This window comes from Monodon monoceros, unplaced genomic scaffold (genome assembly GCF_005190385.1).
Source record: "Monodon monoceros isolate NGI ecotype Baffin Bay Population unplaced genomic scaffold, NGI_Narwhal_1 Super_Scaffold_19, whole genome shotgun sequence".
Taxonomy (NCBI): domain Eukaryota; kingdom Metazoa; phylum Chordata; class Mammalia; order Artiodactyla; family Monodontidae; genus Monodon; species Monodon monoceros.
This window is the reverse complement of record NW_021703775.1, coordinates 66,955,653-66,979,751: the sequence shown is the minus strand read 5'-3', so window position 1 is coordinate 66,979,751 and position 24,099 is coordinate 66,955,653. Positions and strand designations below refer to the sequence as shown.

Here is a 24,099-nt window from a genome sequence, read left to right as displayed (position 1 = left end):
TTGCTTTCCTCTTCTTATAACTTCCCAGGATACTCATTTCTTCACAACGCTGTAGGTCGTGAAGGAGCAACTCTACCGTCGCTGCCAGAGAAGCCGCTGGGGGCTGGGGAGAGGGAGGCGTGGAGAGGAATGTAGAGACCGAGGGGGTGAGGTTTCCCTGGAACAGATTTCGACGCTGCACGCGCTCGATGATGGCTGCTGGTCCCTCTCAGTCCGAGCCGCTGGCTTCGCAGGAACTCAATGGCGACTTCAAGAAGCCAGGCTCGCCCTTGCCCCCGGCGGTGCGGGCCAAAGCCCCGGCCACCAATCCTTCAAACCCTGAGGAGGTAAAGAAGGAAGGGCCCACGGTGCCGCCGGACTACGATTCCGCGGAGCCTGAAGACCCGCCAGCCCTGCTGGACAGCGGGGAGACTAGGGGTCCAGCGGAGGAGCAGCCACGGCCTCCCACAGCGGCTCCTTCCCCTGGCGGCCCGGCCCGGGCTCCTCCTTACCGAGAGCCTCCGTGGGGCGGCCCCGCCACGGCCCCCTACAGCCTAGAAACACTGAAGGGCGGCACCATCCTTGGCACCCGGAGTTTGAAAGGGATGAGTTGCTGTCTTTTCGGGAGGCTCGCTAGCTGCGACGTGTGCCTGGAGCATCCTTCGGTGTCTCGCTACCACGCTGTGCTGCAGCACAGGGTGTCCGGTCCCGAGGCAGAATGCGACGGCCACGGGCCTGGCTTCTACCTCTACGATTTGGGAAGCACCCATGGCACTTTTCTTAACAAAACCCGCATCCCCCGCCGCACCTATTGTCGGGTCCACGTCGGGCATGTTCTTCGCTTTGGAGGCAGCACCCGGCTCTTTCTTTTTCAGGTAAGTAGAAAAACCTAGAATTGCAGTCTCTGGAGTGCACCCAGCTGCGTTCCTGAGCTCGTTAAGTTTTCACTAAGGAAGGAGATTGTCTCAGCGATTACAAAAGTGGAGAAATCTGGCCCCTCATCTCCAGACCTCTGTACACATTGCCATATTTCTGAAAGTGACTTTAACCATCAACTGTAAAAGAATTCTTTTGCTTGATCCATCAGGGACCAGAGGAAGACCGAGAGGCAGAATCTGAGTTGACAGTAACGCAATTGAAGGAATTGCGCAAGCAGCAACAAATGATGTTGGAAAAGAAGATGCTGGGAGAAGACTCAGATGAAGAAGAGGAAACGGATACAGCTGAAAGAAAGAGAAATACTAGTAGTCAAGATGATGAAATGGGCTGCACCTGGGGAATGGGTAAGGAATCAAACTTGCTGCCAGAGGTTAATATTTTAAATTCATTTCTACTAGTACGCTTAAATGTTTTTTGGTGTTTTTTTGTTTGGGGTTTTTTGTTTCTCTTTTTATCATACAGCTTTCATGACTCTTTGAGATAGATAGGACAAATACAGTTTGCACATTAGGTTACCCAAACTCAGATTTATTAACTTTTCTGATGCCAAAAAATTGAATTATGGGCACTATTGATTTCTTTTAATGTGTTTTACAGTGCACTCCTTTGTTCAAAAGTTCCTCAGCGTATAGTTTATTATTTTTAACCATTAAAATTTATTTAATTAAGTACCGATTATTGCTAAAGGGGGTGAAACTACATTCAATCAAATAAAACAGAATGTTATTCAGTATAGGAGTTCTTTTGAATTTTTCATACTTTGGGTAAATACCCTGAAATGTGAAAATATCTAATCAGAGGAACAAATTGAATTTTCCATAACACCAGACATTTTAGAGGAAGGGTATTCAGGAGCTAGGATTTTGAAAAGCTAGAAGATGGCCTTACTATGTTGTTGGGAAGACAGATAAATCTTATGAAATTACTTGTGGTAAGTGCCAAACAAAAGCTAGAAACCATTAGTATGCTAGGGTAAGGGTTCAGAGAAGGGAGCAGTCACTGAGGACCTAGACCTGCGCTATCCAGTATGGTGGTCATCAGGCACATTGGGAACTTACAGTGTGGCTAGTCCAAATTGACATGTGCTGTAAATGTAAAATACACACTGGGTTTCAAAGACTTAGTGTGAAAAAAGAATGTAAAATATTCATAATATTTTTATGTAGATTCCTTGATAATAATTTCACCTGTTTCTCTTTTTTGGTGTGGCTACTAGAAAATGTAAATTGCATATATGGCTTTCATTATATTTCTGTTGGCCAGCACTAACAGATCTTTGGGACAGTTTATAAGTTTATAAACAGAAGGGTTTTGAGCTGGGACTTGAAGGAAAGGAAAAGAAGCCCTTAAGAAGCTGAGCATTGGGGTGGTATTTGGGGCAGGGATTGATGATTGTAATGGAGTACTAAGTAGACCAGTCTGTTGGTGGATATGATAAGTATTGGGAAATTATACTGAAGACAAAGTATTAGACCTGGGTGTGAGAATGCTGGGCTGAGGAACTTCATTTTTTTTTTTTTTTACATAGAGAATGTGGTAGGTAATTTTGCTTTTAAAATATCAATACGTATAGTGATGGAGAACGAAAATAAGGTGGCATGAAAAGTTTTAACTTGTCACACAATTTAGAAAACCTGAAGATGTTCATACTGATGGTCTTGTGGTTGTCCTCCTCCCCCCCACCCCCACCTTTCTTTTCATCACTGATAACTGTGTCTTTATTCAGCCTGAAGGGATAATGGGTGTCATTCAGATAGTCTCTTATGTCTGATTGTCTTTTCTTTCCCGTATCCTGTAGGAGAAGATGCTGTAGAGGATGAGGCTGAAGAGAACCCCATTGTCTTAGAGTTTCAGCAGGAAAGAGAGGCCTTTTATATAAAGGATCCAAAAAAGGCTCTCCAAGGTTTTTTTGACCGAGAAGGTATGTAAACAGATTCTGACACTGCCAGTATAATGTATCCACAACAGGGTGGTTTTCCAGATCTTCAGGTACTTAGAAATGCTGTAATTTATCTGCTCTCCTCCTTGTTCAGTTCTTGCCTGTGTGGTCAGTTGCTTCAGGTTTATTTTGAAAATAGTAAGAATTTTGTTATTTTTTCACATCTTGGAAAAAAGGAAGTACTTTTGCCTGACTTCATCCCCTTCTTGTCAGAAGATCCAGGACTGGGGTGGTGGGGAGATTGACCCAACTTCTTGTCATTTTTTTGTTTCTAATTCACCTGATCTTTTGTAATTCTTAACATGGATTTTCACTTTGTATGATTTAAAGAATGTTTCCACAGAGAATAGTTTCAGTAGAAATGCTTTGAGAGAACATCTATGTGTATGTGTGCACGTGTGTATGAGTGTAAATATATATGTGAACTGCTTGCATTCTGCACTTAATATTTATGCTTCTAAAAACTAGGCAACCATGATAAATTAACACTAAGTCTACAACTTATAAGTGTGAAAGCTCCTATATAGGGGACAAACCTGTGTATGGAGAGTTGTTTTGATTTGAGTTTGGGCTTTTCTCTGCCTCAAGCTCATTCTAATTTTATTATCAGATAATAATTCCTAGGAATAGGAAGTGAAATGCTTTGAAATTTAGTATTCAGTGTGGTATGAGAACTTTATATTCTTACTTAACCTTTGCTGTCTTTTCCCTTTGTATCAACTAGTAACTTTCAGATGCTATTAAAATTGTTTTGTCTTTCTTCCTTCCACAGGAGAAGAATTAGAATATGAATTTGATGAACAGGGTCATAGCACTTGGCTTTGCAGGGTGAGGTATGTTCTTTTCTCATTAACATCCATTTATGGAAAGTGGTCAATTTCAGGTTTAATTTATGGTTACAGACAACAACCCAAAGAGCAACTTTAATCTTAATTTTAGCCTATTCCTGAATTTGGACCTTGATAGTTTATAACACATTGGGGTTAGGGTGGGATGAGTAAAAGGTGGAAGGAAAAGATTTGAAGTCCATCCTTGGCAAGATAGAACAAAATGAACTGAGAGATTAAAAAGCCATCTCAGGGCTCCCCTGGTGGCACAGTGGTTGAGGGTCCGCCTGCCGATGCAGGGGACATGGGTTCGTGCCCCGGTCCAGGAAGATCCCACATGCTGCGGAGCGGCTGGGCCCGTGAGCCATGGCTGCTGAGCCTGCGTGTCCGGAGCCTGTGCTCTGCAACGGGAGAGGCCACAACGGTGAGAGGCCCGCATACCGCAAAAAAAAAAAAAAAAAAAAAGCCATCTCAAAAAATATGACTATTATCATAAGATATTAATTTTTTTCATGAGAATTGGAGCTTAGTGCCGTGCTATAATTCCCCCCAAACCAATGCAGATTACCTGTGGATGATTCAACTGGAAAACAGCTAGTGGCTGAGGCTATTCACTCAGGAAAGAAAAAAGAGGCAATGATCCAGTGCTCACTGGAAGCTTGTCGAATCCTTGATACTTTGGGATTGCTGCGTCAGGAGGCAGGTGAGTACGTGGGAACACTTTTCTTTAAAAAAAAAAAAAAAAAAAGGAAAAAAAAGAAAAAGGAAAGAAGGAAGGGAAATTTAACACATAAGGTTACAAAACCTCTTTTTAGGGGGAAAATGTAAATCGTACAGAATTCTATGAAGTGAAAAGAAAAAATTCCCTATCTCCATACCCAAAAGTAACCGTTGTTTACTTGTATTCTCCCAGACATTTTCTATAGATGTGTGTTCAGAAGTAGATCCTTTAACAAAAAAACCCCACGCATACACAAATGCGTTTATGTTACTTATAGTATTCTTTTGTGACATTTTAACATAAGAATGTATCATGGACATTACCCATGTCATTGCATTAAATTTACCTTATTTTTTAAAAATCTGTCTGGGTATATAATTATTTTTTATTTATTCTAAAATTAATTTTATTGCAAAGTAACTTACATATAATTTAAAACTACCAAAGGCTTATAACTAAATATACCTGTTCTTTGTCCTGCCCCTCCCTAGTCTTCATCCCTAGAAGGCTTTTAACTCTTTCAATTATTTTTTCTGGCCTTTAAAAATATCCATATTTCTAATCCAGTATCTTATAATAACGTGTAATGGAATATAACCTGCAAAAAAACAAGAAAAAACAAAAATGGAATCACTGTGCTGTACACCTGAAACTAATGCAGTATCATAAATCAACTATACTTCAATAAAAAAAGAATAAATGTTAAAAAAATTCATATTTCTAAAAAACATGAATATGCTATTATATTTTGATTCATTTAAACATTATTGACTTAAATTAGTATTTGATATTTACAGGGTTACATTTATGCAAATATTAGTCACAACTGAGCAGTTTTATTTTTTTGTTGTTTTTCTAAAGTTAATAATTGTGTATGTGTTTCATGTGTTTGATTTTTTTGGTACCTCCTACTCATTCTTCCCACACCTTTCAGTAGCCTTTCAGTGTGTTTTTCCATATGGTCAATCATGGAAATTGAAAGTAATTTATCAGTTCTGACTGTTTTGGAGACATTTCTCCTGAAGAGGACTCTTCTCATTCTTTTAAGGATGACCACTCTCTAGGCCTGCTGCAGAACAGTCATTTGGGACTTCATTTGCTGTCTTCCTTGAGATTTCCTTTCTCATTCTCCAGGGATGGATTTTCTGTTTTGTGATTCTCAGATTCTCATGTTTCTTGGTTTATTCCCTTGTTTTAGTGGAGCACATCTTTCTGTAGCTTTGGCAGGATAGAAAGCTGGTACAAAAATAGGGGGCACAGATAATAATCTTCAATGGAGTTCACATCTTCCATTTTTCTTGGTCTATTGTTGTTTTGGTGGACATCCTCTAGTGGATTCCTAAGAAAGGATATATAGCAAGTCAACTTTATTAAACCCTCCACTCTGAAAATATAATTGTTCTAGCTTTACTTTTGGTTAATAATTTGGCTGGGAATAGAATTCTAAATTGGAAGTAATTTTCCTTCACAACTTTGAAGGCATTGCTCTTACCTGACATCCAGTGTTGCTATCAAAGTCCTAAACTATTCAGATTCCTGATCTCTAGTATGTCATCTTTTTCTCCCCCCTCACTAGAAGTTTGTAAGTTTCCCTTTGTTCTCAAGGCTCTGAAACTTAACTATGATGTACCTTTCTGTGGGTATATTTTCATCCATTTCCCTTGGGTACTTGTTGGGTCCATTTGATCTGGAAATCAGTTTAGGAACATTTCTGGAATTGTGCCATTCCATCATTTCATCCCTCTGTTTTCTCTGTTCTCTGGAATTTTGTTATTTTAGATATTGAACCTCTTGGACCAATCATCTAAGTTTCTTATCTTTTTTTCCCTTCTCTTTGTATTTTTTGTTCTTTCTGGAATATTTCTGCAACCTTATCTTTCTGTCTTCATTTTGCTGTCAAGATTTTAATTTCCAAAGCTCATTTTTGTTCTTTGAATATTCATTTTTAAAACATAATATCCTGTTGTTGTTCGTGGATTATTAATGTCTCATCTCTCTGCTAATCAGTTTTCTCCAGGTTGTTTTTTCTTTTTGTTTATTTGGTATGTATCGTGCATGGTAGAGGTTTTTCTCAGATGTCAAGTATTTCTTGGTTGTAGATACTTATATAGGGACAAAAAGTGTGGTTGGCAGCTTGGAATATATAGGTGGGGCTTGTTAAGTCTGAGGAACACTATACGATGATGTGGGTGGGCCTTTTGCTGGGGAACTCTCCATGTAAGTATCCTTAGATTTTCCTTCTTCTGCTGGCAAGATTCCCTAGAGAGTACTCTTCCAGTCTCCTGGATGAAGGGAGAGGACTGGCTGCCAGCATTCCTAGCGCTGCATGGTGGAGATGGCTGAGCGTGTTCTCAACGTTCAGCTGTTTTCAGGAGAGTATGTACCCATGTCCTCAATTGTACTAGTCAACCCATAGTTGAAAGACTTTCTGTCTTAAACTCTGTGTTTTTCCTGGGGGTGGGAAGGAGGTGAGTAGCCAGGGAGAAGGATCTGTTTCTCAATCAGCTTTTACTCAGTCCTCTTTATTTTATCACTACTATCCAGCCCCAGTTCCAGATCCTTTTGAGGATTCTGTAGCATAATCAGTTTGGTTCTCAGCTTTCCCCATTGTTGGTTTAGGATCCATTTTTTATTTCTGCTAAGTTAGTTTCCACTTACCTGTCTGCTTTTTAATTTCCAAAAATTTGGTGTCACTGTCCCCACTACTATTCTCCCTGTCTTTGTAGATTAGTGTCTTTAAAAAAAAGATCTCTTTGCTGCAGTTTTAGTGGAGTATGGGACGAGAACAAAATTAGATATGTGTGTTCAGTGTACCATCTTAACCTGAAATTATCAGGTTTATATTAATAAGGACTGTTTTGGTTGCAAATAATAGAAACCTGATTCAAACTAGCTTAGGGGGAAAGGCTATTGGCCGCAGAAGCTGGGAAGAGTACCTCACAGGACTGAAGGAAGAACTGCATGAACCAGGACCTCAAGTTCTGGAAGCAGAACTTAGTGCTACAGAACCGGAACTCAGTATCACCAGGACACATACAACTTATACATGTGTATCTGTGAGTGAGTCTGTCTCATGAATGCATGGTTTTATTTTGCAGACAGATTGTTACCCCACGCGGAAAAGAGGGATGCTTACAGCCCTGGATTTATATCTTCTCTCTTTAATAACCTCATTGGAAAGAGAGCCTCTTTTTCCCTGTATCTAAGTGTAACTATGAGGGAAAGATTTTTATTGATCTGGCTCTGGTCACATGACTACCCCTAATCCAGATGGAATGGGGGAGGAATTTTCTAGAGGAAAGGGGGTACTTTTAACAAAACAAGGGGAGTACGATGACATAGGGTAGACAAAAAAGTAATAGCTACCATAGTCCCCTGTAGGTGGGCTTTCTAGATTTTCATGGTTACAATGTTTCATTGATATGTATAGGGTAAATTCCTTTAAGTAGAATTGCTAGATTAATTGCATCTTTAATGTTGACAGCTGTTGTAAGATTGACCATCAGAAAGATGGTGTCAATATGCATTCCAGCCAACTGTTTGAGAGTCCATTTCCCCATATCCTTACCAAATTAGGCATTATTAATCTTTTTATGTTTTTTCTAGTCTAATAGGTAAGAAGTGGTATCTCATTATTTTAGTTTGTGTTTTTTAATTATTAAAAAAAAAGTTTAACATCTTTTCAAATGTCTGTTGGGTATTGTATTTCATTTTTTGTGAACTGTTTTTATTATTTTTAAAATTTTCTTTTGGATTATTGGCCCTTTCCTCATTTATCTTTTTTCTTTTTTGCTAATTGATTTTTGAGAACTTTTGCTCATTCATTAAATAAATTAGCCCTTTGTTTTAACATTTTTTTATTGTGGTAAAATATACATAACATAAAATTTACCATTCTAAGCATTTAAAAAAAATTTTTCTTTTTAAATTTATTTTTTGGCCGCACCACACGGCGTGTAGGGTCTAAGTTCCCTAACCAGGGAGCGAACCCATGCCCCCTGCAGTGGAAGCATGGAGTCTTAACCACTGAACCACCAGGGAAGTTCCTAAGCATTTTTAAATATATAGTTCAGTGGCATTAAATATGTTCATGTTGTGCAACCATCACTACTGTCCATCTCAGAACTTTTTCATCATCCCGTTCTGAAGCCTTGTACCCATTAAACAGTAACTTCCTATTCTTCCTTCCCCCAACCCCTGGTAGCCAGTGTTCTACTTTCTGTCCCTCTGAATTTGACTATTTTAGGTACCTCATGTAAGTGGAATCATGCAATATTGTGTCCTTTTGTGTCTGGCTCGTTTCACTTGTAATAATGTCTTCAAGGTTTAGCCCTTTTTTTTTTTTTTTTTTAGCTCTTTGTTTTTATATGTAGTTTGGCAGCTTGTTGAATCCTCTCTTTTAATAACTGATGGTGATATTTTAAGCTGCTTGTCTACTTGCCTTCTTTCTTTTTCTTTTTTTAACCTGATTCATTATCATTTATTTTATCTACCTCTAGTATCTCGGAAAAGGAAAGCCAAGAACTGGGAAGATGAAGACTTTTATGATAGTGATGATGACACGTTTCTTGATCGGACTGGCCTGGTTGAAAAGAAGCGTCTGAACCGAATGAAGAAGGCTGGGAAGATTGATGAGAAGCCAGAGACCTTCGAATCATTGGCAAGTTTTATTTATAGAAATAGCTGTGGTAGTTTAATTTTTTAAATAAAATAATGTATTATTTAAATTTGTCTTATAATTATAATTTTTAAAGCAGTAGCATTGAAATCTAGTACTGAAGTATAATTTTTGTGATCTGTAAATTTGATGGTAACAAACAACTAGTCTTATCCAAGCTGGAAAAAAGTTTGGCTTGTTGCTAGAGACTATATCTATCTCTAGGTGGGTAGTGATCCATTAATGAGCATTCTTTGGATATGATCTTACCCCCCAAAAAAGAAAGGAAAAAGTTCCAAATTGGGACATTCTGAGGTGAAATTGACTCTAGGCTTTTGGCAGCCAAGAATCGTGAAAGGAATTTTGAGGAGTGTAGTTTGGTAATACAGGCACACCTCAGAGATACTGCAGGTTCAATTCCAGACCACTGCAATAAAATGAAAATTGTAATAAAGTGAGTCACACGAGCTTTTTGGTTTCCCAGTGCATATAAAAGGTATGCTATAGTCTATTAAATGTGCAATAGCACTATCTCTAAAAAGACAATGTATATTTTCAATATACTTTATTGCTAAAAAATGTTAACCATCATTCTGTCAATGCAGGGTTGTCACAAATCTCCAAGTTGTAAAAATGCAGTATCTGCAAGGTGCAAGTAAAGTAAAGCTCCATAAAATGAGCTATGCCTGTAGTTTTAAACAGTGTATCCTCCATGGAATTATCATAAGATGACCTGTATTTTCACTATATTAAGTAGTATTCAGAGCTTAAAACATTATGTAACATCTATTGTTTTGATTCATCACTGGAAACAAATGCCTTGAGTTCTTTCTTTTTTTAAAAAACATTTATTTATTTATTTATTGGCTGCGTTGGGTCTTAGTTGTGGCACGTGGGCTCTCTAGTTGTGGCTTGTGGGCTCAGTTGCCCCGAGGCATGTGGGATCTTAGTTCCCTTACCAGGGGTCGAACTGGCGTCCCCTGCATTGCAAGATCGATTCTTAACCATTGGACCACCAGGGAAGTCCCTTGAGTTCTTTCTTTTGAGTAAAATAAGGTCTGTGTTCTGTACATTCCTTCTGCTTAATTCTTGATTCTTTAATTCAGATATTTATTCAATTAGATTTAAATAAACAAATGAAAAATGTTAACTCCATGAGGAGCAGATTTAAATGGACTTCTGAATTAATCCTCTTAAAACTTGTCACAATAATTAAAATAAGAGGAGGAAGAAAAGGAAAGCTACCACATTTCGAAAGAAGAAAAACATTTGCTAACCCTGTTAATTTGGGTATTACAGGTTGCAAAGTTAAATGATGCTGAAAAGGAACTCTCTGAAATTTCTGAGAGACTGAAAGCCTCCGGCACAGGTAAGGTAATGACTCATTAAACAAATATTTATTGAGCACCTACTGTGTGTAGTGCACTTTGCTAGGTACTAAGGCTATATTGGTTAGTAAGATTTACAGGATATGGAGCCTTTCTAAGGAGCAGCATAGCATTTTAGAACTAGAAAGAACATTATAAATTATTTGGTTCAACCTCTTTATTTAATAGATGAGGGGAATGAAGCCCATTGAGGCAAAGTGACTTTCTAAGATCTCCCAGGTATAACCAGTTTCCTTATTCCTAATATCAGTAATGTCCTCTGTCCAGCTTTAAGTTAGTGACTTTTCTATGGAAACTTGGGCTGAATTTTAAAATATTTGGTGCCATCTTTCTAAACATGTATTATCCCTTTCTTGGACAGCTCTATCAGAGTCACCATCTCAGGACTCTTTAGATGCGTTCATGTCAGAAATGAAATCAGGGAATGCATTAGATGGTGTGTCCCGGAAGAAACTTCACCTGAGAACTTTTGAACTGAGAAAAGAACAGCAGAGACTTAAAGGGTTGATAAAAATTGTAAAGCCAGCAGAGATCCCAGAACTAAAAAAGTAAGTCTTAGTTATACTTAGAATTTTAAATAAGCATGTTCACAAAGATAACATTTTGAATTATATCTTTATTTTTTTAGGTAATCACTATGGACTAGAAATAGACTATAAGAAACTCTTTAAAGCACAGAAGGCAGTGGTTTCATGGAGTAACTAAAAACGCAGTTTATTTGTGAAATTTAGACCACTACAGGATTCTTAAGGAAAACTGTATTGATTCCTGTTTCATTGGAGGGCTCTAAATTTTTACTTAATACTTTTAGTGCAGAGTAAACTTCTTTAAAAAGCAACATGCTCAAAAGGTTAATTTCCCTAATATATAAAGACCTATTCACCAGAGACAAATGGGCAAAGGATGTCAACTGAAAGGCCACTGAAAAAGAAATACAAATAAGTCTTAACTATATAAGCTCAACCTCACTCATAATAAGAGAAATACAAATACTACAATGTAATATCATTTTTATCTATGATTTTAAAATCACAGATGAAAAGATGTGAGTACAGATAGTCATTTTAATGCCTATATCTGTCATTCTTAAGAACCAGTTGATAACTCTTCACTATATTTAAATACTTTTTAAAATTGGAATCTCTTCCTTAAAAAGGGGTAAAAGCATAATCCCCTGAAGTTGATCTTATTGTTAACTTTGATTTTGGGGAAATTACTGGAAGAGATTAACCCAAATCCATTTGCAGACATCCAGAAGATTTTTGAGTAATTTGTAAACACGATTTTAAGAATAATTTTTCCCAGACGTGGCTAGTATTTATGAGTGAGTGAGTGAGTGAGTGTGTGTGTGTGTGTGTGTGAGAGAGAGAGAGAGATCCAGTCTTTCAACTTGACAATATTTTAAAATTGTCTTCTATGTGGTGTCAACAAATTTTGAAAATGTTGAGTAGGTGGTTGTAGAAGTAAGCAGCCCTCAATAAACACAATCCAGATGGGCATCTCAAAAACTGGTATTACCTATAGGTACGTTCACTCACTTATGAAGGTAGTTCAATATAGAAGGTTTCTTGTTTTGTTTAGGTCCGTGCTGTTCAGGACAGCACCCAATAGTCCCATGTGATATTAAAATTAAACAAAATTAAAAGTTCAGTTCTTCAGTCAGTTGCCACATTCCAAGTGCTCAATAGCCACATGTGGCTAGTGGCTACTGTATTGGACAGCGCAGACAGAGAACATTTCCATCATTCCAGAAAGTTCTGTTGGACGGTGCTGCTTTAGGTTGTCAGTAGCGTCTATTCAGCCCCTCACCCCCGTGTACAAAACCTGTAACTTGATTCTGGGGGCATTGCATAGATGAGTATCTATCAATTGAGAGGCACCTCTGTTTACAAAAATGCAATGGCCAACCGTTTCTGGAGCTCTTGATCATCTGCACAGAAGATGTATCCCCAAATTACTAGCAGGTTTGTTCAAAGATTTATGCGTAGTTTGGATATTTAAGACAGTGATGCATAGATCAGTCTACAGAAGTCTGTTTGCCGCAAATGATGTTTGAGTTACCTTACTGACAGTGAGGAGGTAGATTAGCACTAGAGTTAGACTTCCTGGGTTTCATTCTCAGCTCTGTCAATTAGTCTTTGGGAATTTTAAGGCAAGTTATGTAACTTCTTTGATCTTCACTTTCCTCATCTGTAAATTAGAATAATGATGTTGCAAAGATTAACCGAATAGCACTTAATAAAGTGCTGGCATATGTATTATCATTGTCGTAATTTTTACTATCATTGATATACTTAGCAACTATTTGTGACATCGTTTTTGTGGAGAAAAGGTAAAAGCTCAGGAGCCATAGCCCAGGTTAGACAAATTAACAGTGAATTTTAATTCCAACTGTGTAATCCTTTAATTTGCTAAGTCAGCCCTGAAAGGTGTTCTGAGCTAGAAAACATACATCAGCTTCCTCCAGAGCCTCCCCTCCTGCTGTCTGTGTGTCTGCCTTGTTCCTCCTCCCTTTCTTACTTTGGATACTGGCCTTCAGATGCTGTGTATCTTCTCCCTCCTCTTCTCACTTGAGGGTTGAACTTCTAAACTTCCTACCTAAGTCCACCCCTGCTCCACCCACAAGCAACTCTTGATTGTGATCCCATCTTCTACTTTTTCTTCTCCTTTGGGAGTCTTTGCATGTCCTCCAGGCCAGCCAAGCTATTTAATGGAGCTGAAAAATATCTGTGTTGCTCTTGCCTTTGCCTTTCCATGCTTCCTGACGCTTGTGGGGAAGGGATGTGAGGGATGTTTGACAGAGCGTCTTTAAGGCCAGGCAGGCAGGATTTCCTCTGATGGCCTCAGCAAGGCAGTGGGTCTGTCTCTGGTACAGAAGGGGGGTGAGGCTAGGCTCAAGAGCACCACTGAGGGGGTAAGACTTAGGTAAAAGAAGGCAGGAGTGGAAATGGGGCTTCAGGGTTGAGCAGCGTAGTCAGTTTCTTGTATGGGCCCCTGTGAGCCAGGAGGGCCAGTGCTGTCCTTATATTCCAGAAGGCAGGGTTGTCCTGTAGTCAATGTGAAGAAAGCATAGGGCTTTCTCCCCTCTTTCTCCTCATGCTATCTTGTCATTGTCACCTCTGACTACTCTCTGAGTGTCTTGTCAACTCAACTGCCATCCTTTTTGTTTTGCTTTTGCTTTGTTCTTTTTTCCGCTGCTCTTTTCTAATTTCTACAGTCTCTTCTCTTTGCTCTTCCTCAGCTTTACCCTCATGTGCTTAGCTTTTATAACTATATTCAGCCACTGAGAATGTTGACAAGCTCGCCGGTTGTGGGGTCTCTCATTAAGTCTTTGTTGTTACTCACTACACAGGATATCCTGCCTCCTGCACCCTTTACACATGTTTTTTTTTTTTAAACTTCTGTGCTCAGAGCTGTTGGTGTGTGGTTATGATAAGTGTGGCCTCCAGGTAAGTAAGTAAAGCACTGAGTCCTCTTCAGAGGTTGATGGCAAATAGGGCTTTACACCATGGATCCATCTCCTGCCATTTAGTGGGGATGGGGCATGCCTGTGTATTCTCCTTTGCCAGTGACCTGTGTACTGTAGGCATCATTTTATTAATGTGAAGTCATGTAGCATGTTGTAAATTGCTAGACTAAGGTAGTATCCTTATCTTGCCCTTAATACCTCTGTGTCTGTGACAATCAGCAGTGTTGTCCAAACTTTGCTGGCCTGAATACCTCTTTCTTATTCGTGTATGCATAAATGTTCACTTTGTGGAAAGTTTTGTGGTGCCAAAAGTTTGTTTACCATGGTATTTTTAGATAAAACCTTGGCCTCACTGGAATAGATAATTATTCTTTCTTCCTAGAACTGAAAGTCAGGCTACAGATGGAGAAAACAAAGCTAAAAAGCTTACACTGCCTCTCTTTGGTGCCATGAAAGGAGGAAGCAAATTCAAATTAAAAACTGGAACAATAGGGGTGAGTTGTGGGTCAAGGTGTTAAAACTTTTAGCTCTTGAGTTATCCTGAGCTAATTTATCTCTTTTCTTTTCAAAACTCAGATGACTTATCCCACAGTCATGTAAAAAGGGGCTGTGGGCTTGGTATGATCGCATCTTTCCCAGGACGTGGTTCTTGGATTTTTCTCTTCAGCCTAGGCTTATCAAGAATTGATGAATCGATTCATGTGAATCAATTTGCATGTAACCGATTTGTGAATTAGAATACCAATTTATTAATTTGTGATCAGTGTTGCGTTTAAGAAAGGGTCTCCTGTGGTTTCTGGGTTTGTTTGGGTTTTTTTGCTTTTTTTCCTGGTGGTTAGATGTTGTAATATTCAGAGTCAGCTAACACTTGGTAGTAACATAATCTCTACACCTGGTTCTGCCATATGGTTTTTCTTACTTTGTTTAATCCTTCCAACACCTCATGATGTGTGGGAATTATTACCGCCCACAGTTGAGAAGCAGGGTCAGAGAGGTTAAATTCAAGATCACACCATCGTTAAGTAACTAGATGCAATCAAATCCAGGTCTTATATATCTCTTGAGTTGTGATCTTTCTACTATCCTCTAATACTTCACTGATGTATGTTTTTGCTCTTTGTACATCCTTATTTATAGATTCAATTTTTAAAAGGTTTTCATCACCCCAAAGAGCATAACCTTATGTATTAATGTGCTAAGGCTGCCATAACAAAATACCACATACTAGGTGTCTTAAACAAAAGAAATCTATTCTCTCACAGTTCTGGAGGCTAGGAGTCCATGATTAACATGCCAGCAGGGTTAGTTTCCTCTGAGGGCTATTTCCTTGGCTTGCAGATGGCTGCCCTCTTGTTGCCTTGATGACCTCTTAACATGGTCATCCCTCTGTGCACTTGCAACTCTGGTGACTTTCCTTCTTAGAAGGACGCCAGTCATATTGGATTAGGGCCCCACCCTAACAGCCTTGTTTTAACTTAATCAACTCTTTAAAGACCTTATCTCCAAATAAGTAACATTCTGAGGTACTGGTGGTTAGGACTTCAACATGAATTTTGGGGGGACACAGTTCAGTCCATAGCACCTTGAATTAGGGTAAACTGACTGTCCTCTGGTGGCAGAGGTCTGAAGTCCCAACCGTGTGTCCTGAGTGAGAACCATGTGGTTTACCTGTGATGGAAGCTTTTCTGTGAGGTGGGGAGAGGGTATTTTAGTTAGAAGAAAAACTCTTTACTAAAAAGCTCTCCTTAGGATTACTGAGCTAAATCCTATGTTTAAAAAATGATATACCTAACATACTTTGGTACCTTCTTCCTATTCTTTAAGCTGTGATCAACTTTTTCTAATAATTACTTTTTTTTTTAAGATGTTGGGGGTAGGAGTTTATTAATTTATTCATTTATTTTTACTGTGTTGGGTCTTCGTTTCTGTGCGAGGGCTTTCTCTAGTTGTGGCAAGCGGGGGCCACTCTTCATCGCAGTGTGCGGGCCTCTCACTATCGCAGCCTCTCTTGCTGTGGAGCACAGGCTCCAGACGTGCAGGCTCAGTAGTTGTGGCTCACGGGCCTCGTTGCTCCACGGCATGTGGGATCCTCCTAGACCAGGGCTCGAACCCATGTCCCCTGCATTAGCAGGCAGATTCTCAACCACTGCACCACCAGGGAAGCCCTCTAATAATTACTTTTATTGAAAGGTCTTGATTAGAATATTTGACCTTATTCAAGAAATTTCTTTTTCTTCAGGATCTGTTTTACTGATTTACATATCTTGTTTCCTTGAAATTGTGTTAAATCTAAAATGAAAAAGCTGCACAAATGATATATTTTTTAGAAATGTGTGTCTGATGTACTCCCTAGGAGATTTTGTAATGAATAAAGATTTGTAATGAATTTAACATCATGAGGGGTAACAGGACAGAATTCCTACAGCTGGTACTCAGTAAGTCATACCTGGAATAAATGTTTTTGTTCCCTACAAGATGTTTCAAGTGTTTCATACTTCATGTTCTTTTGACCCTAGAAATTAACAAACATACTTGTTAAGGATTCATAGGTGGATAATATTTCATGTGAAAGTCCTCCTTCCACAAACTTCGGCAGGGTTGATCCGCCTAGAGAAGTTAGACATTCTGCTCATTTAGCTTAACCCCCTTGAAAAGATGTGTCTCTGTCATATTGTAGAACTGCTTGTTCATGGGTTTTTTTCCCTCATAGAAGTTACCCCCCAAGCGTCCAGAACTCCCTCCAACTCTAATGAGAATGAAGGATGAGCCTGAAGTAGAAGAGGAGGAGGAGGAGGAGGAGGAGGAAGAGCAGGAGGAGAAAGCAAAGGAGGAGCATGAAAAGAAGAAAATGGAGGCGGGGAGCAGTAGGCTGCAGCAGGAGATAGAGCCAGAAGGAGCAGTGCAGGAAACAGGTCCTCCCACAGATTTCACATGTTCTAAAGAAACAAAAAATCATGGTAATGTCTTCTTTCTCCTTCCTGTGCTATTCAGTGGGCATATACATTCATCGTGGATAGGTTTGAAAAAGCAAAGCCAGTTCTTGCCTGTGCATTTTGGCTTTGTGACACCTTGTGATGTGTGATACACCTGACTCTTTGGAAACATACTTTCCTGGTCTTTCTTTGATTGCCAGTCATTATTTATCCTCATTGTAAAATAAGGGCAAGTATTTCCAGTGTGTTCCAGAATTATGGAAAGTTGAAAGCTGTGGAATCTGAAACCACAGCAGCTGTGGAACAGTCCTGAGCTGCTGCCACTCTGTGATTGGAGGGCAGTGGAACAGGGTGGATGATGGGGCCTGATTAGGTGGTCTCGGGGTAAGCCTCCCCTTATTCATTTTTCCCCCGTGCCTGAAACAGAGGCTAAACATAATTGTACCCACTGGATGTACTTCTCAGGAAGCATCATGCCTTATTCATCTTTTTGCCCGTGGTACCTAGCAGAGAACCTGACATGTCGTATTCACCCACCTCAACGAAGGGCTGATGAAAAATATAAAAGAGGGAATTGATTAGTTTTTAAATATGTTTTCTTCTGATTATAAAAGGCATATATGTTCATTTTAGAAACTTTGGATCATACATAAAAGTCCAAAGAAGAAAAGGGGAATCTCCCACGCCCAGAGATTATTGTTTATCTTTTTAGTATCCTCTTAACCCTTGTCAGCTGCAGGGGTTATTTTCCTGCAGGTTGGCCAAACTGCTTAGCAAGATTAAGACTGCACAGAAAATAGGGAGCATGAGGAAAAGCAAAAAACACTGACATTAAACGTGTATGGGAATGTGTGCATATGGACTTCCAAAACAAACCAGGCAAGTCCATGAAAAAACACTAGGCCTGGTATGTAGACCTTCTCCTGAGTCACCTTCAGCTGTTTTAGACACAGAAAAGTTATTGTTTCCTCATCTGTGAGAAGTAAATCTTTTGTTTTTGCATTTTCCTTTGTTATTGGCACAATGCTTGGCCTTTTCAAAAAAGGAAAGCAGAGTCTAATCTTTGATCCACCCATTGTAAAGGTGTTACATAAACAGGTCAGTGGGGAGGCGAGCAGTAAGTACTTTATTTTTTTTGTTTAAGGGACCAAAGTAAATACGTGTGTCTAAAAATAGCAGATTTAGGGCTTCCCTGGTGGCGCAGTGGTTGGGAGTCCGCCTGCCGATGCAGGGGCCGCGGGTTTGTGCCCCCGTCCGGGAGGATCCCACGTGCCGCGGAGCGGCTGGGCCCGTGAGCCATGGCCGCTGAGCCTGCGCGTCCGGAGCCTGTGCTGCGCAACGGGGGAGGCCACGGCAGTGAGAGGCCCGCGTACCGCTAAATAAATAAATAAATAAAATAAAAATAGCAGATTTAAAAATTTGGTTTATAAGATACATTAATTAGTAAATCTGCAGCTAATTAGGGATTACTCCAGGCATTCATTTATTAATTTATTTATAAAATGACATTGGGATTGTATTGTACATGCTATTTTATAACCTATTTTTTTCTACGTCTTAAAATAGTCTTTTAAAATGTGATTTTAATAAGGGACAAAGTGGTCCATTACATGAATGTGCCATAATTTACTTAACTCCACATTATTATACATGTAAGTTATTTGTTAATTTTTGCTATTATAAACATACTTGTATATATAATAAATCTTGGTGCTCATCTCTGATTATTTTCTTCGAATATGTTCCTTGAAGTAGAATTTCTAGGCCGAGGAATATGTACATTTTTAAGGGTTTGGTAAGTATTGCTAAAAAGTTTTACCTCAGAGTTGGCCAGTTTTTGTAGTGGAAAATTGGTGGTTCTCTGTTAGACCTCTGGAGACACATTTATTATTGAAAACCTTATTAAGGTTAGTTGAAGCTAATGATAGTAAAACTGGATGATTATGTAGGTACTTAGCTTTTCTTGCTTTTGATTTGTTTTCTTGGTTCCCCACCACGAATTAAGTAATACGATATGCTTTGGTTCTGCATTTTCTAGAAAACATGTCTCAACTCGGCCGAGTGGAACAGAATAAAGGTTACCAAGAGATTAGTGAGACAGCTGCATCGTGTGAGGAACCCTCAGGCAAGTAGCACAGAGACTCCACTGCTGCTCCACACACAGGCAGGCAACTGGTGTCAGAGAGGAGGGGGTGGCAGCTGACCTGAGAGGTGCAGACACTGGGTAGATGCTGCTGCCAGGGCTGTGGACAGAGTTGGAATATATGAGAGGTTCATGTTTGGTGCCATCCTGTTTGCCTTTCTTTTCCTCCTCTGTCTCCTGGGTTTCCCCCCCTGACCCCCAAAGCACCTAATGCCTTCATGTTTCCCTCTGGCCATGCAAAGCTCTCTACAAGTTTACATCTCCCAGAGTTGAATATGTGCCTATCATGGGGGTGATTTCAACATTATTAAACTAAATTGGTTGAAAGGATGGGCTATTAAAAGGACTGTTTTTTTCCGGTTTTCTACTGCTTTTAACTATAATGATTAAATTGTAAAATAGTAAAGTCAGCCCCATTTTCCTTTACCTTTTCGAAAGGTGTGATTAAATTTAGGCTTAGGATTTGAAAACTAAGGTTATTAACGAAGGGACAGTTCTCTATAGTCTTTACAGTAGTAGAAGGAATTTTTGAGAATTAGATTGTGATGTTTTTTTCAATAATTATAATGCTCTTTAGGGAGGAATTTTTCTTTTCCATTTTATTTTTCTGAAATAGCTATTGCCTCTTTTATTTTTTTTCTTTTTCATAAATTAGCATCAAAGAATGAATATGAGAAAAGAAGAGATGAATTGAAGAAAAAGAAAGCTCCTGGTCTAGGCAAAGTAAGTGCTTTAGTCATAATCTTCATTTCTCTGAAAGTAAAAATGAACCCCTTTGCCATGGGCCATGTCCAGAAGAGTGAATCCAGGGATTATCTTAGCAGAATTCCCAGCTACCTTCTACCCTCTCTTCTAGAAATCTGGGCTCTTTTATTTGTATTTTTGAATTTTTGGATTCTCTATTCTTGTCTCTATCTGCTCTGTTCTTTATAATTGCTCAGATACCTCTTTTATTAATTTGTGAATCTTTCTTCATATCCTAATATGCCATACAAAGACATTTGAATAATATATGATTTTCCTCTTTTTATTACACAAAAGGTAGAATGTAATATACTGCATGCTACACTGTGATTTTTTTTTTTTTAACCTGTAGTGGAAATCATTGTCTATCAGTGCACTGAGAGCTTCCCACTGTGTGGGTGTACTCTATCGACTTCATTTTTTTGGGGGGTGTACTCTATCGATGGACACTTGGGTTCTTTCTAGTCTTTTATTATAACGGTGCTATAATGAATAACCTTATGTGTATATAATTTGTATGGATACTGTAAGTTCCCAGAAGTGGAATTGGTGTCAGGAGGTCCCTAAGACCACCCTTAGGCTAGGTAATTCACAGGAAGCCTCACAGGACTCAGCATGAGGTGGAACTTACAGTTGTGATTTATTACATCACAGGAATAGTAAGCAAAACCAGCAAAGGGAAAAGGAACATGGAGTGAAGTCCGGGGAACCAGGTACAAGTTTCCAAGGGTCCTTCTCCAGTGAAGTCACATAGGATGTGCTTAATTCCCCTCACAAAGAGTGACAACTTGTGAAACCAGGAAAGCTCATTAGAGGCTTAGTACCCAGGATTTATATTGGGTACTGATCACATAGATATACCCTGCCTGGCATCTACCCAAATTCCATTGTCCTAGGAGGAAAGCAGGTGTTCAGCATAAACCACATTGTTTTTACAAACAGTTTTGGCCCAGTGGGCCACTCTTTGTCAGTTAGGGTAGTGGGAACCCTCTTGAAATCCAAGTTCCCAGATGGCCACCAACAAGCCTTTCAAACAGGCCTTTCAAAGGATAGCAGTCAGGCTTGCTTTGTTAACTTTTCTGCACCTGAGTCAAAAGGCAAATGTCAAATTTTCCTCTGTGGAGGTTATATCATTTAGAGTCACACCTGTCTTGACTGCCTCTTTTAGAAAAAACATCACTCTCACTGGCTGAAAATCAGCTTGTTGAGGCTTTGTGGAAAAAAATCAAGATTCAGAGAGAGAATGCTCCCCCATTTTTGGTTACTTATGTCAAGATCATTAGTGGAAGCTGTTCTCTCTTAATTTTTGTTTGCTCACGGGGATAGGGACAGTAATTCTTAGAGTTAAAATTCTTTTGAATAAAATATCTGTTTTTGCAGCTTCCACTGACACTTTCCTCCAACTATCCAGAAGATGATCCAGATTACTGTGTGTGGGTCCCACCTGAAGGTAGATGGTTTTTACTTTTCTTTTCCTCTAATATTTATTTATTTAGGTTTCTGAATAGGTAATATATATTTAAGGTTCAGTATAAGAACATTACAAGAGCATGTAGTGGAAAAGTCTCCCTTCTGGGTAGATTAAAGGATCTGAAAGACATATCAACCAAATATAATTTGTGTATTCTGTTTGGATCTTTATTCAAACAAACAATTATTAAAAAAAATTATAAGCCAGTCAGATAATTTTGAACACTAGCTAGATATGTGATGATACTAGGAAATTATTGTTAATTTTTTTTAAAGTGTGAGTGATACTGAGTTATGTTTTTTAGAAAAAGTCCTTGTCTTCCAGGAATATGTACAGAAGTGTTCACAGATGGAATGATACCTGGGATTTCCCTTAAAATAGTCCAGTGGTGGAGGATGAGGGAAGGTAGAGGAGGGGCAAGAGATAAAGCAGGATTTGCCACATGTCAATCATGGTTAACACTGGGTGCTGGGTACATGGAGGTTCATTATATTTTTCTCTTTACTTTTGCATGTATTTTAAATTTTCTCTAAAGTGGGGGAAAAAAAAAGTCTTCTAGCTGTGCTTTAGCTACTCACTTTTTTTCTAAAGATAACCAAATATCAGTTTCTTATGACTTCTTATATATATAATATAAAATGCCTATGTAAGCAATAAAATACATAATATTTCATCACTTTTTTTTACACAAATGGAAGCATATTCTATACCTTACTGTTTTGCACTTAATAATATATGGACATCCTTCCATAGCTACTTATAGATTTCTTTTTTTTTTTTTGTAATGGTAGCATAGTTCTTTTTTGTAGTATGGATATACCTTTATTTATTTAACCAGTTTCCTCAATGAATATTTGCTGTGTTTCCAGTCTTTTGCCATTACAAACAAGTCTGCAATAAGTAACCTCTAATATGTGTAATTTTGCAAGTGTAAAGGTGTACTTGTAGGAAAAAATTCTTAAACGTCAACATGCTGGATCAGAGGCTACGAACATTTTTAAGAGACCTTAAATTGCATTCTATAGGGATTATACTAGTTTATGTTCCTACTATACCCTTCAGGCAATATTTGAGATGCTTGTTTTCCCGTATGCTTATCACAGGTTGCTTTTTCTATGGATTGGGTTTCTAATATACTAATAATTAATAGAAATTTAGGTACTAAAATGCTTGTTTTTTGTCTGCTTTTTACTCTGATCTAGGCCAAAGTGGAGATGGCAGGACCCATCTTAATGATAAGTATGGCTATTGATTGCTTCCGAATCCTAAAGGAAGACCTTGTGGACCATGTGACATGGGATATTTAGGATAATATATCAAGTTGAATGTCCAGAGAAGGAGTTCAGATGATCATTTGTAAAATCTGGTGACTGGCCTTTTCTTCTGTGCTCTTGGCTTCCTAAATTTATCTACCCATCTGATTCTTTTGAATTTGGTATTTATGTTTAAAAGTGTTTGTGTATGTATGTAAAAAGGAACCGTATATTTTGAGAATTAGTAAAGTGAGAGACATGACTCTGTTAAATAAGAAGGTGAAGATGTCTCATGTTTATTTAAGGCTACAGTGTCTGTCTTAAGCTTTAGGGACTATGCTTTTACTGAGCAGTAGGGTGCTTCTGGCAGTTAGGCTTTAGGATTCACTGGTAATTGTCTCCTCAAATAAGTGTTGAAATATGAGGTCATGCCAGGGTGTAACCCTGAGTGTCTCTGTCATTCTTGGAACTAAAAAGATATCTATACAGTGGGAGCTTCCTACTCCCTCGCACTATAATCCTCCTGCCAGGTTTGAGAACAGACCCTGACTTATGAGGACACAGTTCAGGACCACACCTCATGCACTCAGGCACTGAGGCTGATAAAAACTCAGCCCTTTGAAAATCCTGGACTCTGACCAATTAGGTTAGTCACTCCTCCTCTTGTGGAAAGGTGCAGATAAGGTCACAAAATTAAAAGCTGGATGTGTTCTGCCCACTGTAGGGTTTCTCACCTCTGTAGAGAGGGGAATAAAAGTTCCTTCCTCTCTGGAAACATGAAGAAATGAAGAATATGTCTTATTCCCACCCCATCCCCCACTTCCCATCATCAGTGCCTCACTTGCACAGGAAAGGAAAGCCTAAGAGTGGAAGCAAGGTGGAAAACCAGTGGATTATGCTGGAGGCAGACATAGTGAGCAGGCAGGAGAAAGGCTGTGGCCCAGCAAGAGGGAGTGGATGAGGATGATGCTTTCCCAATATGGATTATATGGGATGCATGAGGTGGGCAGGAAGCAGTAACAAACTTCAGTTACCCTAACAGATGTCTGTTCTACTAAAAATAAGTCTGATTTCTCAAAAAACAATACCAATATTGGCATTATGAGAAACTATTATTTTGGACTTCATTTAGACCAACAGGGAAGGACTTGTTGATGATGTAAGAAGTGACAGGAATTCGGGGGCAGAGTGTCTGTGCCACCTTGGATCGAAACCGCGGACTGAGGTCTGAGCCAGATCAGTGGTCTTCAAAGGTGAAACTCCTGATTCAAACAGAATTGTATGTGGAACCCTAATACTTGAACAGGTAAAAAATATGCCTGCTCTGGTTGAATTGAGTTGGGGATGGATGGGGATTGGATGTACACACACATACCTGCATGCATACAATCCTCTCCTCCTCACTCTACCCTCACAGTGACCTTGAGGAATCCTAGGGACTACACAGAGCATCGTCTGCTTTAGGAAGGCAGATATCTAAATGTTCTGGGAGGGGTAGGTATGGTCCTATGTCTTGAGAGCATGAAAGCGAGTAGGACTCCATTGGCCAAAATAAAATATAAATATGTAACTTGTACAATTAATATCAGTGGTCAGTGGACTTGTTTCAAAAGACCTGCACGTGAGTGTTAGCTTC

General features: G+C 39.1%; 1 protein-coding gene across 1 annotated transcript; it reads left to right on the top strand.

Annotated features, from left to right (window-relative positions):
* The first annotated feature begins 169 nt into the window (after window positions 1-169).
* On the top strand, window positions 170-22,743 carry SLC4A1AP (solute carrier family 4 member 1 adaptor protein). Its single transcript, XM_029232699.1, has 14 exons — window positions 170-854; window positions 1,067-1,262; window positions 2,717-2,839; window positions 3,630-3,690; window positions 4,248-4,387; window positions 8,905-9,065; window positions 10,362-10,431; window positions 10,812-10,998; window positions 14,302-14,413; window positions 16,630-16,876; window positions 18,891-18,977; window positions 19,651-19,718; window positions 21,120-21,189; window positions 22,413-22,743. Exons 1-14 carry the CDS (start codon window positions 189-191, stop codon window positions 22,460-22,462), a joined length of 2,238 nt encoding a protein of 745 aa, XP_029088532.1. The 5' UTR covers window positions 170-188; the 3' UTR covers window positions 22,463-22,743.
* The last annotated feature ends 1,356 nt before the right edge of the window (window positions 22,744-24,099 follow it).